Below are 19128 nucleotides of genomic sequence, written 5' to 3'. Positions count from 1 at the left end.
CAAGGAGAAGATGAGGGAGCATATCAGCCTTCAAACTTTAATTAGGCACACTGGAGGGGACTTTAAAGCTCATCCAGTGCCACCCCCTGCCATGGGCAGGCACACCTTCCACCAGACCAGGTGACTCCAGGCCCTGTCCAGCCTGGCCTTGGACACTTGCAGGGATGGGGCAGCCACAGCTTCTCTGGGCAACCTGTGCCAGTGTAATGGTGGAATGAGCTGACCTGAAACATTTCACCCCGTTTTCAGGGGTCTGCTTTGGTTAAACTATAAACACCTGAACAGTTTGACAATACTGTTCTTATTTTCCAAGCAGATGTACAGTGAAATGACATAAAGGATGTTAAACACCTTGATAGCCTGCAAGGGCCCGTCTGTTTTCTTGCTTAGCTGCAGAACAGTAAAAAGAAGTGAAAGCCAAAAGCCCTGCTGCCTGTTGCCAAAAAAATTTTGCAAGCAAGGCTTTCCCAGGCCCTGAGCAGCCTGGCTACACCCAAGTGGAAGAATTTACTCACTTGTTTGTTTGCTCTTGGGGGCTTGTGGAGGGGCAGGAGGCTCTTATCTAACCCAAGAGCTTGGAAACGTGGTGCTGCTCGCTTGATAAACATGGTTCACAGTTGGCCTCTTTTTATATTTAGCTCAAGCTTTGCCTCAGGATTGTCATGGCTTTTTTTGTTCTGTTTTCTGAAGGGTTGTGCTCCATTTCAAGTGTCTGTTAAATGTGTTCCTGTCTGAAGACAAGGGATATAATTCAGTACTGGAAGGGCTTGTACAATAGCCCCACTTTCTGGCATGGCTTTGTAGCAGATAATAAAGCAATTGTGTGATGTTCTGCACTCTGCAGATGCCCTGAGGGGACAGACAGCGTGGCCTGTGGGTCACGTTGTTGGTTCAAAGGTGGCTTGAAGGAGATTAATGTCCTTTATGGTTTTCCTGACATTTTTGAACTAAAAAGCAGATCAGAGAGGAGAGTGTAGTATCATGAAGTTCTGGGGTCATGTTCCTCCTATCAGTCATCTGCCCTCTGAGTCTGGCATTCAGGGTGCCTGGAAAGAGGCCGTTGGGAATGTGTGTGCTCCGGAGTCTTTCTAAGGAACATGAGCCACCAGGCAGGGCTGCTGGGATCCCTGAGGGGCTGCTGGGATCCCTGGGGTGCTGCTGGGATCCCTGAGGTGCTGCAGGGACAGGATGTCACCATGTGTCAGGGGTGGAAAACCCCTGTGCTCAGGATTTTAAGAAGTCTTAAAAAGAAATTAATTCTTTCATAACTAGTAGAAGGTTTAGAATGTGTTGGGGGTATTTCTTCCCTGTGAGGGTGGGGAGGCCCTGGCACAGGTTGCCCAGAGAAGCTGTGGCTGCCCCATCCCTGCAAGTGTCCAAGGCCAGGTTGGACGGGGCTTGGAGCAACCTGGGATAGTGGAAGGTGTCCCTGCCCATGGCAGGGGGTGGGACTGGATGAGCTTTAAGGTCCCTTCCAACCCAAACCATTCTAGAATTCAGGCATTTAGTTTGAAGATAACACAACAGTACACCACAAACAAGATCTTCTTTTTCATGTATCTCCATATGGACTGTTTTTTACCTGGACTTAATTTTGAAGTTGTTGCTCCATGCTCTGTAAATAAAAGCCTTGTGCTTTCAGAGCAGTCCCTGAGCAGTTTCTCTGCACCTTATTTTACTCTTATGGATTTTTACTGAGCTTTTTGAGCACTTCAGCGTGGATTCATCTTGCCTCCTGAAAATATAACTGAAGTAATTTTAGAGCTGTATCAAAAACTGGAATCTGTTCAGATTATTTCTACAGATGAAATCTACTTCTTTTTCCTTGCTTTTTAAATAGAATCCATTCCAAAGGGCCTCCTGTTATTCTTGGTGAGTCATCAAAATGCAGATAAACAGCATTCTTTGGGTGCTGTGCACAGAGGCTCGGTGCCATGGGCAGTTCTGTCCCACTGCTCATCACTTTGTTTGCTTTTGATGTTCTTTGAAATAAAATAGTCCAAATTCTTTACTTAAAATCCCTTAAAAGAACAGTTTACCATGTATATATTTGTCATATTCACTGGCTGTGTATTAAGCCATGTATGAATTATATATTGATAAATAGAACTCTTGTTTGTGCTTTGAAATTTTAATTTCACATCCCTTTTGAATCCCATTAATCTCTCCCTGAAAATACTGTATTGCTCATCATGTAGGAGCTTTGTCCTTGTAGTTAACAGCCAGGGAAGGACATGCAGGAGGAAGCCTAGAGTACAGTTCACACTGTGAATGAGCTGTCAGACATGTCTTCAACACCTCCTTTACAAGGTCACAGTGAAAAACCGAGTTTTCCCCCTAAATTAGTGTCTTAGATACCTGTGTGTGCCATTCATCTCCGATGGCAAGTGTCAGCCTGATTCCTTTGGCTGAGGCGACAAGCAGGGGCAATGTTTTCTCCCGCTCTGCAGTGCTGTGAGCTCTGACTGAACTGCTTTGCCACTGAGGAAAAAAACAATTTAAATCTCTGTCCAAGCATTTTTGCTGTCGGGCACTTCTGCTGAGCAGCTGAATTGTGAGCTGGAGAATTTGAGAAAAATGCAACCCGGAGCGGAGTGCGGTGCGGGGGGAAGGTTTTCTGCTGAGGCCAGGGAAATAACTTCTGTTTTCTGTTTGGTTTTCTCTTCCTCCTCCGCCCCCCTCGGGCCCACCAGATCGAGAGGCGTCTGGACGCCGTGAGGTCCGTGTGCCACCTGGCCCAGAAGCGCCTGATCGCCTGTCTGCAGGGCCAGCATGGCACAGACCCCGACAAGAGACACGTGAGTGCAGCACCCAGGGCCTGGCTGCCCAGGGCCTGGCTGCCTAGGCTGGGCTGGCTGCCCAGGCTGGGCTGGCGAGGGCTGGCCCTGAGGTACAGCTGGGCTGCTCTGCCCCACATGAGCCAGGGGAGGAGAACTGTGCCCAGTCAGCTCACGTGTGGGCATTGGTGAAATACCAGCTGCAATGCCCCATGCAAGCCAAACAGCACAGCCTTGGAATACCTTGGCAGTGTCAGGGCACTCACTTATCTCTGCAGTCCCCTGAGCGCTCAGAGCTTTCAGGAGACCCAGCTAAGAGCAGCTACTCTGCAGCTCTGATCAAACCCCTCATGTTTAGAACTGCCTTTTGGGCACTGACACCTCCAGTTGACTGTAAATGTTTTCCTGTGCACATTTGATTTCTACCCCTCTTTAGGAAAGCCATAGGTAGTTTTTCTTAAAGCGTTAGAACCAGAAATAATGAACATTCAAGTTTTCTCCTTTTACTGAGTAACAGAGACCTGAAAGCAGGGGCACACAGAATCTCTGGGAGAGAGATGTGGCAAGCTGGTTCCTTAAATCTCAAGTTAAAGCTGTTTATCTCTCTTTGGCAGTAGTTGAGATAAGTTTTGGGCCAGTCATTCCAGCTAAGACTGAAAAGAAAGTGTTCTTCAGAGTGTCAGAGAACAGGAGTCTCAAGGCTTGAAACTTTCTGTGACTTGGCATTTTCTTCAAGTCCAAGAATGAGCTGCGTGTGTGTGTAATAGAAACCATATGGAAGAGGAGAAGAGCTTAGAGGGGATGTACTGGGAAAGCTGGAAAGAGTGACTAGCACTAAGCTAAGCACTGTTCCTTCTGTTCCACAGAAAAAACTTCCTCTAACAGCTCTGGCTCAAAATATGCAAGAAGGATCTGTCCAGCTGAGTGATGAAACTCTGCTGGGGTAAGTGTTTGCCTTCCTTTGACTTGCAGTCTGACATTTTATTGCCTGCAGGGCTCTAATTAGAGACTCTGGGTGCACAAAGCCTGGTTTCAATGTAATGAAACTTAATATTCCCAGATTCCTTCTCTAATCCAAAGGGAGAAACAGTGAGCAAGCAGTTTTTCTGGAATGATTTGGGGGCAAGTTTTAGGCTGAATTGCATTCCAGAGGATTCCGATTCTCTGCTATCATAAAAGCTTTTGAAAATGGCTTTTATCCTGGTGGATTAGCTGAATTATTATCTCCATTTGAAGTTTAAAATGTAGTGTATTCTACAATGAAACTGCATTTTTATTATATTATGAACTGCATTCTGCAGGTTTGATTTAATGACTTAATGCCAATTTGCATTAATGGCTTCTAGTTTAAAATAATCCCAGTTTAACTATCCTGGCAAAGTGGTTATTTGCAATTTACAGGAAAGTGGCTGAAACAAATATTCTGAATTCCTAGAGCAAGTGGGTTTCCTCATTGCTGATGGTCATGGTAGAATGACCTTAAAAACCTTTGTGTACGTATTTGTGAGCCACTGCAGGAGATGTGAATGTGGATAAAACCCCTAGGGAATACTGCTTTTCCTTAGAACAATCTTAAAATAAAGGTCAGATCATGGGTTTGGAGCCTGAGACTGTTACATATGGGGTTGCTTGGCATTAGGGTGTTAAGACTTTCACATTAAAAGGGCTTAGGAGAAAATCAAATACTGCATTGAGCAATTTTCCTGCATCTGGTGAGATGGAAGGATGGGCTTGGAAATAAATACTGACTTCTGTGCCTTTAGGGCTGGTATAATCACCTGGATGTCTTAAAGCCTCCAAAATGTTGTCATGGCTCAGGAATTTTAAAAGAGACAGGTTTAATCACACTCCTTGCCTGTCCCAGGTTTGTCCCTGACAGCACAGAGTGTTTGGGTTTATGCCAGTGAGTGATAATTTGCTCTGTACAGCACAAAGCTTCCCAGAAGGGCCCCCACTGCTCTGGTCTGAATCTTTCTTCTTCAGTCAATAGTAACTCACTTGACAATTTCCTGTAATTCTTAAAGGAAAATGCTGGATACCTGTGGGGATGCAGAGAATAAACTGGCAATGGAGCTCTCTCAGCATGAAGTACAGATTGAGAGAGAAGTTCTAGATCCACTGTGCCTGTTAACAGAGGTGAGTCACCTCAGCCTGACTGAAGAAATACATCTGGATTTGTGGATACACTGAGCAGAAGGGGTTTCTCTCATTGCTAAGAATAAAACTGGTTTAAGGAGCCCTGTGTGGTGGAAAGTGGATGTGAGGGCTACAACATGGAGTTTACTGCAATGCACAATTTAAAAATCTATGTAAGCCTCAAATTCTCGTTTTAGACAGAGATCCCGAACATTCAGAAGCAGAGGAAGCAGCTTGCAAAGCTGGTGCTGGACTGGGATTCTGCAAGGGGAAGGTAAGAAAGAATTTTAATTACTGGGTGCTTTTCTAGTCATGTGAACTTCTTTGTTGGCATCTCATGGCATCTGATCTGGTACTTGCTTTTGAAAGGCTATTGTGTGCAGGTAGTGCTTAGGTGAGAAAAGACAAACTTACGTTTAAGTTGCACCTATAAAGAACCCATGACTACTAGATCCAAACAGAATCAAGGTCTTGGAGCTCTTATATGCCTATATATAGTTGGGAAAATGTTGGAAATTCTTTTCCTTTCCAGTTCACCTCAGTGTTCCGCTTTTCTTCCACAGATACAACCAAGCCCACAAGACTTCAGGAACAAATTTCCAAGTGCATCCTTCGAAAATAGAATCTCTTAAGGAAGAGATGGATGAAGCTGGAAATAAAGTGGAGCAGTGCAAGGTATGGACAGGAGGAGTGTCCTTCCCACATCTCCCATGAGCAGGAGCAGCGATCGGAGCTGCTGCTTCAGCCTTAAACCGCCTGAGTGCTGCAGCTGCAAATCATGTGGCTGTTCAACTGTTTGTCTTAAGGGTATTTTAGTGCCAGCTGATCTCTGAATTGCTTTAATTTAATGAGGAACTCCGGGGACTTTTTAAGTTGGGTATTTTACATTGTTTTCTGTTTCAGTCTGAGGCAGTTCTGAGGAGGAACTGTGTCCCAGCCTTGATGAATGTCAGGGTGCTGGGTGCTCCAAGCCGTGGAGCAGCCGTGCAGTGGGAGCTTCCTGGATGAAATTCAAGCTGTGCCATCCAAGGAACACTGTGACTGTTACAGCTCTGAGCAGCTCACATTCAGTGTCACTTCTCAGTTGGCAAATACTTCATTATGCTGCAGCTGAGCTGGGGACCGAACCCGCTTTTATTAGTCCTTGTCTTTGAATGCCATAAATATCATATTGCCATTCAGTCCAGTTGTTGACTGAAGTGGGCAACTGCTTTGCTGTATAAAAGAGTTAAGCATTTTGAATTCACTTTGCTTGAGGAATACATGTAGCAGAGCAAGTGCATTTCTGCTTCCTGCAGTGCTTGAATTGACAGTTCAAACTTACTGCAGGCAAAGTAAACATGGGGAAATCTGTCTGTCTGTGTAATTTGAAATGCCTCTGTAAATTTGATGTACTATTTTGCATTCTTGTCTTTCCCAAAGGATCAGCTTGCAGCAGACATGTACAGCTTTGTGTCCAAAGAAGGGGAATATGCTCGATGTTTTGTTATGGTGAGTATTTTCAGTATGACTCTGACTCAGCACATCTGTGCACAGACACTCAGTTCTCAAAGATGACATTTTGAGTGCTAAACCTTCTAGTCTTGTCTTATGTGCTCATCAGAAGCTAATGCTCTTTTTGTTTTTAAAATGTGGCTTCTGTTCTCAGTTATTAGAAGCACAAGCAGATTACCATAGAAAAGCATTAGCAGTCATAGAAAAGGTCCTCCCCGAAATTCAAGCCCATCAAGGTAAAGTAACCTGTGCTCTGGCTGATGCTTCTCCTTGCCTGTGCCACCTATGCACAATATTCTCCTCCTTTATCTTGATTCTCTTGCATGCACACTGATTTAATAAGGCCATTTTGATCTACTTAACAATTTTACATTCCCAAGCATAATTCCATCTTCGTGTTCTCTGGAGTTCTCCAGCCATATTTAACACACTAATAAAATATGAAGGATCTCTCTGATACCTCTGATAGGAGGGTAAAGGAAGGATTTTTCTATTTGCTTACACTTCTTCCTTGTTATCATGTGCCCTTTTGCTGATTCATACCTGGCTTTTTAGGCCAATGAAAGTGTCATTGTGATTTAGGAACATATTAGGGGTCCTTGGTTCTTGAATGATTACCAGGGATTATCAGGAAAACTCCATGTATTTAAGGAGCTTGATTTTTTTTTTTTTTCCCCCCTCATTTTGTGCAATCCTCTTTCCTGGCATGCACTTTATGCTGGAAAATGGAGGGTTTAGGTTCTTGTGCTGATTATCAGCAGTTTAAAAAAGGATATTATAGAGCTTCACTTCTTCCCTAAGAGGAAATGGAACTGCTGCAAAGCTTCCTGCTGTCAGTAAGAGCTTAAGGTGTGTCACTGAGGATTTGGGATGAAGATGCACCATGTGTTTTGGAAACTGCTCTCCTAAAAACTGACTGTGCTGGCCCTGAATTTTCTAAGTGCCTTGGAGAAACAAGTGAACAAAGTCCAAGAAAAATATAATCTGATCTGAGCAAGGCTCAGTATCTTCAGTTGTGGGTCACAGGCAGGTTGTAAAAGCTGAACCATTTAATGCATAAATAAATAGGAGCATCATGCTGGAAGGTGGGCTGGGGGCCATGGTGGGAGGGTGCTCCAGCAGCCGGGGTAGGGAATTACCTCAGTTGTGTTTCTAGCTGCAGTGGAAATTGGAATCACAGAATCCTGGGATGTTTGGGGTTGAAAGGGACCTTAAACTCATCTCGTTCCACCCCCTGCCATGGGCAGGAACACCTTCCACTATCCCAGGTTGCTCCAAGTCCTGTCCAACCTGGCTTTGGACACTTCCAGGGTTGGGGGCTGAGACTTACTGTGACTTTGAACAAGTACTGAGGTCTCTTTTCCTAATTTTTGCTGTAACTTGCAACACTTGGGAAATGCCATGTGCATCTCATGGCGTGTTAATGAATGAGAGGGATTGAAGCCTTAGGAGGGAAGTGGGTGATGTGGTTTTATAAAGAAAAAGGGTGAATTAAGTCTTTTGCAGAAACACTTTGTATCTTCAGAGCACTCTTTCAAGTCCTCTGAAGTTTTTGTCTTTCTTGGCCTTTTTTCCATATAAAAGAAATAACGCATATATACTAACAATAACCTTTTACATCTGCATTTTTTTCAGTTAAAACAGTAGAAATGGGTGAAAAAGTAAATTGTAGGAAAGAATAAACTCGTGTTCAATTTGGAGAAACCTTTATCAATTTGAGTTAAACAACAAGTAAGGAATTGAATTGAAAATTTGTGCATTACAATGCTGGGCTGTCACCATGGTGGTTCTGATGTGAGACACTGGGGCTGTTAATATTCATTATAAGTTGCTGATTTCAGGAATCACATTTCAGGAATAAACTCTGTATTAACAGCTCAGTTTTTATTCACCTTTTATACAGTTAAAATGAAAATCAGCCCAGGTCATGCAATCTGGACAAAATTGTTCTCAGATTCTTCCAGTTTGAAGCCAAATCAATGCAACTGGAACGTGCAGCTGTGTGCTGGCACTTGTGTTGAGCTTTATTTATAGTTCCAGTTATACACAGGATTTGTATGTGATATTCCACCCAGAAAGATGCAGAAGTATTTTTTTCTTGACCACCAGCAGCTTCATTTTCCCTTTCCTCATGATACAAGGAACTTTACCAATCAAGGGCTGTAAAACTCCTGCTCTAGTCTGAATTTTCTCTGCTGTACTAGAGGCTTTCTTCTCTTCTTGCCTGGGCTGTAATTTAAGGGTTTGGTAGATATTCTGCTCAGTGTTTTGATACTCTCCAACTAGACAAATGGACTGAAAAGCCAGCTTTTGGAACTCCATTAGAAGAGCATCTCAAGCGCAGCGGGCGGGAAATCGCAGTCCCTATTGAAGCCTGTGTGATGATGCTTCTGGAAACGGGGATGAGAGAGGAGGTGGGTAATTCCAGGTGGCATGCCAGGAAGGATGGGAAAAAGAGTCCAGTCGGGCTCCTGGACTGATGTCTGTGCTTGTTAATACGTAGCTGAAGTAATTTGTTCATTAATGTAAATGATAAATGTTTTGCAACAGAATAACCTTGAGCACTGGTTAAAGTATCTTTGAGATGAATTCACATACAGTGAAAATCAGGGATGGGCCAAGGGTGAGAGGGAACTAAAACATGGTCAGGTTACAGTAACATGACACATTAGGGCTGTAACACTGTCAGGTGAAGACACCAAACCTGAAATGTTCTGAAAGAGGCTGTTACAAAACTTCTGCTGTTCTGTGCTTGTGCCAATGTGTTGTTACCAGTCAGTTAATGTTATTTTTATGATGCAGGGCTTATTCAGAATTGCTGCTGGAGCCTCCAAGTTAAAAAAGCTGAAAGCTGCCCTGGACTGTTCAACTTCCCAGCTGGACGAGTTCTACTCCGACCCCCACGCTGTTGCAGGTGTTGTGAATGTTCTGAGTCAAAACCAGCTGGAAACTGATCCAACACAGCTTTGCGCTGTTAATTTAATTGCTGACCTGCTGCAGTGTGAGATGTCAGTCTCTGCAGATAAAACAGGAGGGAAAATAAACTGAAAGTTCCCTTTGTTGCACAGTTTGACACAGTAGGGTGCCCAGGCTCAGCACACTGGGGTATCCTGTCTGTGTGACAGCAGCGTGTAAAATTCAGGTGATCGGCATAACCCAAGGGTCACATTTCCTCTCATGACAAGAGTGTTAATGTGATCAAGGGAGATTAGAGCCATGTGTACACCTTTCAGAAGGTCTTCAGAAGTTCTTTGCTCTGATGAGGTGATTCACAGTTTTAGAACACATGTTTCTGTTAAATTACAGTAATTACTGACAGACCTTTTGTGTTAGGATTTGAGCAGCTACACTGTGGAAGTGTTGGGTATTCCCACTGTTTCCCTGCTACTTGGGACCTATTGCACAGATAAAACTGCAAATCTGAGGGCAGAATTTGAACTGAGTCTGAAGGCAGTGGCTGAGGAGCCAACCTGTTCTTGTCTGCATTGCAGGTGCCTTGAAATCCTATTTGCGGGAGCTGCCAGAACCTCTGATGACCTACAGCTTGTATGAGGAATGGACACAGGCTGCAAGGTGAGCATGCTAAAAATAGCTGGAGAGGAAAACATGCTGCATATTTTATCAAATTTGGTTCTTCATAGATGAATCCGAAAGAAACAACCAAGCTCACACAGTTGCTTTTCCTATTTCTGCTTTAACAGGTGTTTTGTGTAACAAATTATTTTAAATTTTATGGTTCGTAATCCTAATTATACAAAATGTGGTGAAATATCTACTTTTTGTTTAACCATAAGGGCTGCTTCAGACTGCTGGTTGCACACTGTTGATGCCCAAGCAGTTTTATTTCGTTGCAGGTAGAGATAATTCAGGGATCTGACTGGCAGGTTACTGAGCTTACTGAGTCCAAAACAGTGCATTTATTTGGCATAAATGGAGGGTTACACCATCATCTCTTTGTCACTCCAGAAACAAGAAATTGCTGATCTGAAAATAAGATATAATGGAGTTTATTTTCCTTTCAGTATTCAGGACCAGGATAAGAAGCTCCAGGAGTTATGGAGAATTTGTAACAGGTTACCTGAGCATTATCGTGTTAACTTCAGGTATGTGTGAACATCTGTTAGCTCAGCTGCTTTGATGCTGAGTTACTGCTTCTCAAAGCTGATTAACCAAAACTCAGATCTAGGGGTGTTTTTCATGGCCAGATTCAGTGAGACTTATAAAAATGCATCTTATTTTATCCAGCAGTCTGTATGGAGAGGTGATGGTAAATTTTTCAGTCAGGTTAATTCACTATTGACTGTCAGGAAATAGTGATGCACGGAACCCTAATACTTAAGGGTCATTCTGTGCTCTTCTTTGTATTTGCCAGTCTTAGAAATCACGGGGATTTATCTTAAACAACTCATTTTTCCTTTTGGTTTTGCCTTTTGGGAATGAATTGGAATAAAACCAACTCCAGTGAGTCCCAGAAGCTTGGAAGTTCCATTACAGGACATGAAACTAGCTGAATCTAAATGTTTTTCTCAGAAAATATAATAGTTCTCTAGCTTCATTTTGCTAAGGTGAGAGCTGCTTTCATGGCTACCCAGTTGAACTTTAATGATTGATGAGTAGAAGCTTAGGGCCAGGTGCCAAGCCCAAGGCTGCTCATCTCGCTTCTGTGTTGTTGGGAGATGTTGTTACAAGTTCTTGAGTTTTTATTTACTTGCTTTCAACAAGAAATGCTCTTAGTTTCTGCTGTTTAATGATTTCTTTCCTTTTTTTAGGTATTTAATCAAATTTTTAGCCAAGCTTGCACAGAACAGCGACGTTAACAAAATGACTCCCAGCAACATCGCCATAGTCCTGGGCCCCAACTTGTTATGGGCAAAGAATGAAGGGTGAGTTCTTTAGGAAAGCTACACAACAGAACTTCATCAAGCTTTGTTTTAAATCTTGTAGACTATTCACAACAACAGACTGCATACCTAAAAAATATTTCAGGTGTTCTTTCAGCCTGTGCCCTCCAGGCTGTTTTAGGCACGAAGCACTTTGGGGGTGTTTTCAAAAGCTGTGGATGTTACTGAATAGTCCAGAGTTCAGCACAGTTGCTCTTTATGTGGTACTGAGGAGTCAATCCATCATGCTTAGCATAAGTTGTCATTTAGGTAATAGGAATTTTTAGTTTTCTTACTGTGATAGAACTCTGTATAAAGTGTTCTCCAAATCTCTCCTGCAGATCCCTTGCTGAAATGGCAGCAGCAACTTCAGTCCATGTGGTAGCAGTTATTGAGCCAATTATTCAGCATGCAGAGTGGTTCTTCCCTGGAGGTAAATTCCTGCCATAGTTGAAAGAATTTTATATTACTCTGCACAGGTAAACCTCCAGTAGCTTTTGCAGTGAGGCACCATTTGGCATCTGCGTGTCTTAGGATGTATTCTGTCTGTCTCTCCTCTAGATGAAGATTTCAATGTGTCTGGGGCATTTGTGGCAGTTCCTGCTGTTAATTCCAATCACTTGTCACACACTGGGAATGACTATGAATGTGGGACACTGGAAAGGAAGAGGCCTGTCAGCATGACTGTGATGGAAGGGGATTTGCTGAAGAAGGAAAGGTAGGTGTTATTCACAGATTAGGTGTCAATTATTAGCCCTCTCCTGAGGAGGCTTTAATGAGACACACTTTTATTGGTCTCAGGAGAGGAATTTAATGGAAATACTGTAGATAACAATAGTGATTTATTTCATGTTGTTGCAGCCTGAGGATGGTTCAAAGGTAACGTACTGTTACTTCCATTACACTCCATGCATGGTAAATCCCAAGCAGATATTGCTGCTCCCAGTTACCATTTTCCCAGCACAGATTTGGGGGGTCTAAAATTCACTGCAACAGAAGTGTTTGTAGTAGCATCTCTCAGTCTCTAACTTCTGATATTCCATGGCTTCTCTTTCAAAGCCCATAAGCTGAGGTGGTGTTACCTGGTGCCTTCATGATAAGACTTCTGAGTTGATGATGGTACAGTATTGCCACAGCAAGCAGTAGAATGCTAAAAAATACCAGTAAAACGTGCTGTTTCCCATATAACATGTAGTGTAATGTTCATTATTATCACTCATCATGGATATTCAAGTGATGTGCTGTTTTGTTTTTAGCTGTTGATGCAAATGTTAAGTTGTTACCTGTTAGCTATGGCCAGCCACATGCAAATTTGTCAGCACTCACAAGGAAGAAGAAAATCAGTTCAAGATTCAGTCTTTAACACAAGAATAAAATTAAATTCTAGAATGAATGTGCTGTATGCATTCTAAAATCTGTTAGAGTTGGGGTCTATTTATTTGTAGTTGTCCTTGAAACACAAATAGAATCATAGAATGATTTGGGTTGGAAGTGGCCATAAAGATCATCTCAATCCAACCCCCAAATCACAGCCTACATCCAGTAGCTTTTTTTGAATCTGTACTGCAACTTAGTGGGTAACAGAAACAAAATTCATGTGGCAGAATACATTCAGTGAGGAACTACTCTGGTGTGCAAGGAAATGTCTGTATTTACATGTGAAACTCTGAGTGCTTTGACCTCATTGTCATCAGTGTTTGTCTTCAAATGTAATGGAGTAGTTTGTTCACTTGTGTTTAGCTTATCCCTCTGTGTGGATAAGCCAAATCCTGTTGCATGTCTTAACATTCCTGGTGTTGTGCAGCCAGTGGAAGCTTTAACATTGTGGTGTTCTGCAGCCAGTGAAGGCTTTCCTTGTTGCTGCTTTGCATGCTGAGCGCCGGGGGTTTGTCTGGGGGGTGTAACATCCCGTGTCCTGTTGCTGCAGTGCCTGGTGTTGGCTGCGTGGTGTGTTCACTCTCTCTTCTCTCTGTAGCTTTGGTGTGAAGGTTCTGGACTTCCCTGGGAACCCTCGGAGATGTGGCACTGTAAACAGAAAGCACACATCCCCGGCCTTCCAGCCCCCGCTGCCGCCCACCGAGCCGGCCGGGCCCGAGCAGCACCCGCCGGCTGCGGGGGCTGACTGCACCCCCGGGGGGGCTGGGCTTGCTCTCTCTGCTGCCTCAGCAGAATCCCAAGCTCAAGGCCCTGAGGATGGCAGGTAAGAGGCACAGCTTCTGCTGCAGTGGCTTGGCAGGCAGCTCCAGCAGCAAACGGATGTGTCCCCTGTGTCTGCTCTGCAACCTCTTCCACCTGGGCTGTGCTTTGTCAGGGGTGAACCCTTCAGGCCTGGGCAGCAACACTGTGCAGGAGCTCTCCTGCCATGCTTCCAGAACTGGTCTTTTAAAATAACGTATGTAGTCCTGAATGTCCTGAATTCATTTTCTAGGATAATGGAATTCTTGGGGGAAAAAAAGACTCCACTTCTGCTTCCCACATTGACCTTCCCCGGTTATACTCCAGAGGTGTGCACACAGGGCGATATCAGTTTGCTGCTGAAAGAACAAAACCTACCAGTGGCAATACCCGTTGGTCTTGTTTGTTGTTTCTTACACATGTTATCTGGATATTGTCTCTTGTTTTGTTTGTTTATTTGTCTGTAGCAAGTGTTAGTGATAACCAGACTTCCTTGCTAGAAAACTGGAAGTCAGTCTGTCATATTTCAGTATTAGTTTCTTTCGGACAAGTACTGTTTTGTGCTATTTAATTACTATGGAAGCTATGCTGTCATGTCCCCAGGGTGAATATACCTGGACTCCAAGGCTAGTTGCAGTAACCTGAGCCTGCCTTCCATGGGAGGTGAAAGCAGCACTTTGCTTTCAGTACTTCTGTGGTCTGAGAGGTGCAACAAACCACATGTAAAGCCTGTGGTGCTTCCAGATGTCGACCTCGGCACCTGGGGGTGAAGCCCCACTGTGGAGTTGGATGCAGCACTGACTTTTGCATAAAGCTTGTTCTCAGGTGACAAATTTACAGAAGCAACTCATGGAAATCCCCTGCAGACCAGTACTTCCTCCACAGAGATTTTGTGGCAGAGGCAGCTAAAACGAAACCTCGGGGGTAGTGTCCGAAAACTGCACTTAAGATCTGCACAGACTCTGTTCGAGTACTTTCACTTTATTAACAGCATTTGGAGAAATGAGGATTGAAAGGTGCCAGTAGATGTGACTGGAAGTTACTCCTTTTGAGGACTAAATTGCTGCAGGTGACTGTAAATATAAAGAGATGAGTGACGATCAGCAAGTCCAACCATCAGCCAGCACCCACAACCATGTTCACCACTAAACCATGTCCTCAAGCTACATCCACACATTTTTTGAACACTTCCAGGGATGGGGACTCCACCACTGCCCTGGGCAATCCCTTCCAATGCTTTACAACCCTTTCTATGAAAACTGTTTGCTGATATCTGACCTGTAGCACAGTTTGTGATGAAAACAGAACAGGTGCAGCTGAGCTGGGCAAGGCATGTTATCATCATCTTCTAATGCAGGACTTTTAATTTTCAGTACCTCAAAATCCAAGGACAGCACGTCTGCAGCCACTCCTCCCCCGGTGAGGAACGGGGGCCACGCGGGCACTGCCCCGGGCCAGGCAGGGAGCAGCAGCAGCCAGCTCGGTGTGACCCAGCCCCAGAACACGGCAGGGCCCAGTCCCCATGCGCTGAGGAGAGGTGGGTTTTTATTGCCTTTCAAGCCACTGTGTACCAGCTCTTGATGTACTGCAAGAGTGCTACTAAAGTAACTTTATTAGTATCTCTGCCCTTATTAGAGACAGCGGGTTGATCTGCTGGCGTGTCACTGAGGCCTGGCCATAAAGCCTCTGTGACTTCTGCACTCTTTGAACATTGGTAGGGGTGTCACCAGTGCTGTTTAACAAACTCTCTCAAAGGCTGTTGATTAGTAAATGTGTGCACACTTCTGTAGTTTCCTACTGCACTTGATAATACACCACTGTATTATGATTACAGACCTTCTGTGCTGCTAATTTCTTCCTTTGGGAGCTTGGTCTAGGATCACTGAATCCCAGAATGGTTTGGGTTGGAAGGGACCTTAAAGCCCATCCAGTCCCACCCCCTGTCATGGGCAGGGACACCTCCCACTAGCCCAGGTTGCTCCAAGCCCCTTCCAACCTGGCCTTGGACACCTCCAGGGATGGGGCAGCCACAGCTTCTCTGGGCAACCTGTGCCAGGGGCTCCCCACCCTCACAGGGGAAAATTCCTTCCTGATATCCCATCTAACCCTGCCCTCTGGCTGTGGGAAGCCATTCCCCCTTGTCCTGTCCCTACATGCCCCTGTAAGAAGTTCCACAGTCCATGATGTTGAAGTGTTCCCTCTTCTCTCCACAGCTGTGAAAAAGCCGGCACCAGCCCCCCCTAAACCAGCCAACCCCCCACCAGGGCAGCCAGGAAGCCAAAGCTCTTCCCCAGCTGCTCAGCCACCTTCTGTCTCTCCAAAACCACCTGCCAGAAGCTCTTCTCCTCCTGCTCAACATGCAAACCAAGGAGCAGCCCAGACCTCCACCTCCCAGGTTTCTGCACCTCGGAGATACTCCAGCAGCCTCTCCCCAATCCAAGCTCCCAGCCACCCACCCCCTCAGCCCCCAACACAGGCAACTCCTCCCCTGCAGCCCAAAGCCAACAGCCAAGCATCTCCCGGCGCTGGCAGCGAGCACGGACCAGAGCAGCCCTGTTACACCCTGCCACAGACCCCGACCCCGCCCGACACCCCCCCGCTGGGGAAGCACCCCAGCAGCTCCCCATCGCCCCAGCCAGCAACTCCAGAGCCCTCCCAGGCTCCCTCCTTACCTCAGAGTGGCACCCTGCCCCGGCCACGGCCCGTGCCCAAACCCAGGAACAGACCCAGTGTGCCCCCTCCGCCTCACCCTCCCTCTCAGCTGCCTGGAGATGGGATTGTTGCAAATCCCACACAAACAGCTTCCAAAATAGTCACAGGTGAGTGGATCCTTCCCTGTTCAGTGTCTCCTCAGGGAGTGGAAATAAAGAAAGTAGTGCCTGTTGCTGGAAACGAATGTGGGGGGAAACCTGAAAAGCACAAATAACGGTTAAAATGCTAAATAGCTCATTTCCAGTTAAATGCCCAACCAGCTGCTCTGCACATGGGGGTTTGGGGCAGTTCCTCAGTGAGGGTTTCATTCCTGAGGCAGAAAGGTTTGGGGGCAAGTGGAAATGAGCTTGTTTTATTATTTTTTGTGTTTGGAAGCTGAACACTGATAGCAGCTCGCTGGGGCTGTCTCCAGGCTCAGATCTTGGCAGGCAGTTCTGCTTGTACATCTGTTGCCAAAAAGCAAATATTTGGAGGAGGGAGAAGATGTAGCCAAGGATAGTGGATTTCAGCACATACTAAGATAAGAAAAGGGCAGAAGTGGTCACTGACACGTGTTCTAATAGGCAAAACACACAGAGAATGTTTTAAAAACCTTACAAGAACAGAGTCTTCTGATGCTCTTTTATGTTGAACATCCAGAAGCTGAAGATTCACTTACACTCAACTGTATTTCTTAGGTCAGTACTTACAGAGCTTCATATTGTAAATGCAGTCTTTCTATTTTGAAAGAATTGTAAAGTAAAGAGGAACGTTGTCTTCTCACAAAAACTTCATGAAGCTTCTAGTTGCTAGTTTGGTAGGGATAATGTTAATTTACGTTAATAAAGTTAATTAATTAAGTTTATTTTTTTTTTTGTGTAATGCTGAGGCCATTCAAAAACAGCTGATTTTGAAATGTTCTCCTGCTGAGTTGCTGCTTATTTTGGGAAATTCTGAAGGAGGAGATAATGAAAGTAGAGACTAAAGCTTTTAAATCGACCTATAATTAATAGTGGTTAAAACTTTCCCATGACACTGCTGCTCTAGAACTAGACTAATGTATTGGAATGCAAAGTATCAATTCTGTTGCCTAACAGCTTTACCCCCATGCCTTCACAGGTGGGGATGGTTACTGCGAATAAGGTTTGTACTCCCAGAAATGTGCAATATCAGCTAAACTGCTCCTGTTTGTAGCTTGAGTTTGGACATGCGCTTTGGAACATGTGCTCTGCCAACTCTGTGTATCTCATCCCTACATAGCATTCTGTCTGTGAGAGGGTTTGAGACCTCTGCTGCTTCATTTTAATAGTCCCGTGAACATTGTTACTCCACGAGTACTTGTCAAGAAGTAACAGTTCACGCCAAGTCCCCAGAACCAGTTCCCAAGTCAGGTGCGATGAGTGACCCCATTCCCAACAGGTTTGTTCTCCTCAGTGCAGGCAGACATTGCAGCCCATGTTTTTCCTGCAGTTTGGTGGATTATGGTTACATTTTAATGTAGGTCCCACTTTAGGTTTGCACTTACTTTTAACCACTTGGAATTTATTTGGCAAAATCCACGTTGCTGTGACTAAACCTGTGGCAGAACAGCCCCGGCAGCACCTGCACTGTGACACGTTGGCATTTGCACGTGGCAGCCCCAGCCTCACTAATAGCACCCGTGCTCAGCCCCAGCCCCAAGCACACCTTCCTCAGGTGGAAGGCCCTGGGGATGCTGCTGCTGCCCTGCTCAGGAAACAACTGCATGGCAGGCTGGGAAAGGCGAGGCTGTGTTTGGAATCATCTCGAGATTTGGCTGTTTACAGCAAAGACACTGGAGTCAGTGCTGGATTGAGAAGTCACACTGGAAATAGTTTGGGTTTGTTTTTTTTTTTTAATTGGAGAAACAGGTTGCCCAGAGAGGCTGTGGCTGCCCCAGCCCTGGAAATGTCCCAGGCCAGGTTGGACAGGACTAGGAGCACGCTGGGCTAGTGGAAGGTGTCCCTGCCCATGGCAGGGAGTGGGACTGGATGGGCTTTAAGGTACTTCCAACCCAAACTAGTCTATGATGAAATTAGCAGTAAACAAGCTGCTTATGCAACTAAAAAGTAGCTTTGCTTCTTAAATAACTGACTTTTCCTGACTGTACTTCCGTCGTTTTTATCAGTATATTTAAGTACATTACAAATCCCAAGCTCAACTCAGAAGTAAGGCTGGGCTCTGGATCTTCACAGCACTTCTACACACAATAAAGAACAGCAGCTGTGCCAAAGAGTCAAACTTGAAGGAAAGACTTAACCTTTTTGTCTAAGTGTTTCATAGTTTGATTGTGTGTGTTTTCATTTTGGGGTTTTCCTGGTTCTGAGAAAATTGCTTTAATGATGACAAACAGGGAGGGTTTGTTTTACCCCAGGGTAACTGGAGGAATCCTTAATTTCTTAATCCCAGCCAGCTGGTGTGCAGGGGCTGCTTCATTAGTGGGGGAGTTGGAACTGGGCAAGGCAAGCACCTGCCAGGGGGGAGTGATGGGCACAGCTTAATATCACTCCTTTCAAGTGCAAACCATAGCAAATTGGCCAAGTTGTGTACTGTAAACACAAAAAGAAGTTTCCAGGAAAGGAAAGCTGCTGAGGAAGGATCCTCTCCAAAACTGGCAAAGGGACCTAGAAAATACAGTCAGTTTTGCTAAAAACCCCTCGGGGAAGAGTTGAAGTGATACTCAGGCTCATCTCCAGCAGGACACTGTGCAGGAGCATCCACCTTTTCCAGATCAATCTGTTTTTAAAGGATTAATATTCTGAATTAACACCACTGCCTGTCACGTAAGAGTATGTGCTCTAATATTTACACCTGCATATATAAGCACCTATAGACTCACCTAATTCACAATGTGCAGTCACTGGTTTTAATTTTAACCTGAAAGAGCGAGGAAACAACAGAAGCCAAAATTTAAGTTGCCAGCAGACCTCGTAATAATACCAGAACAGGAATTCTGA

The 19128-nt window shown here is 44.8% G+C and overlaps 1 protein-coding gene across 8 annotated transcripts in view; it reads left to right on the top strand.

Annotated features, from left to right (window-relative positions):
* ARHGAP17 (Rho GTPase activating protein 17) overlaps positions 1 to 19128 on the top strand; it is a 42432-nt gene that overhangs the window by 20988 nt on the left and 2316 nt on the right. For 5 of the 8 annotated variants that reach the window (XM_064673448.1, XM_064673449.1, XM_064673450.1 and 2 more), the window contains exons 3-19: positions 2694 to 2798; positions 3644 to 3720; positions 4802 to 4913; positions 5111 to 5187; positions 5477 to 5588; positions 6336 to 6404; positions 6562 to 6643; positions 8694 to 8821; positions 9210 to 9321; positions 9899 to 9980; positions 10430 to 10510; positions 11177 to 11290; positions 11629 to 11720; positions 11849 to 12005; positions 13263 to 13487; positions 14836 to 14999; positions 15676 to 16281. In XM_064673448.1, coding sequence (XP_064529518.1) covers positions 2694 to 2798; positions 3644 to 3720; positions 4802 to 4913; positions 5111 to 5187; positions 5477 to 5588; positions 6336 to 6404; positions 6562 to 6643; positions 8694 to 8821; positions 9210 to 9321; positions 9899 to 9980; positions 10430 to 10510; positions 11177 to 11290; positions 11629 to 11720; positions 11849 to 12005; positions 13263 to 13487; positions 14836 to 14999; positions 15676 to 16281 — 2395 coding nt within the window. Of the gene's footprint in view, positions 1 to 2693; positions 2799 to 3643; positions 3721 to 4801; positions 4914 to 5110; positions 5188 to 5476; positions 5589 to 6335; positions 6405 to 6561; positions 6644 to 8693; positions 8822 to 9209; positions 9322 to 9898; positions 9981 to 10429; positions 10511 to 11176; positions 11291 to 11628; positions 11721 to 11848; positions 12006 to 13262; positions 13488 to 14835; positions 15000 to 15675; positions 16282 to 17272; positions 17297 to 19128 lie in introns of all 8 variants that reach the window. The other 3 variants (XM_064673451.1, XM_064673452.1, XM_064673456.1) reach the window with 2 other exon arrangements.

Source organism: Pseudopipra pipra, chromosome 16 (assembly GCF_036250125.1).
Source record: "Pseudopipra pipra isolate bDixPip1 chromosome 16, bDixPip1.hap1, whole genome shotgun sequence".
Lineage (NCBI taxonomy): Eukaryota > Metazoa > Chordata > Aves > Passeriformes > Pipridae > Pseudopipra > Pseudopipra pipra.
The sequence above is the reverse complement of the archived record's forward strand: the minus strand, read 5'-3'. Positions and strand labels throughout refer to the sequence as shown.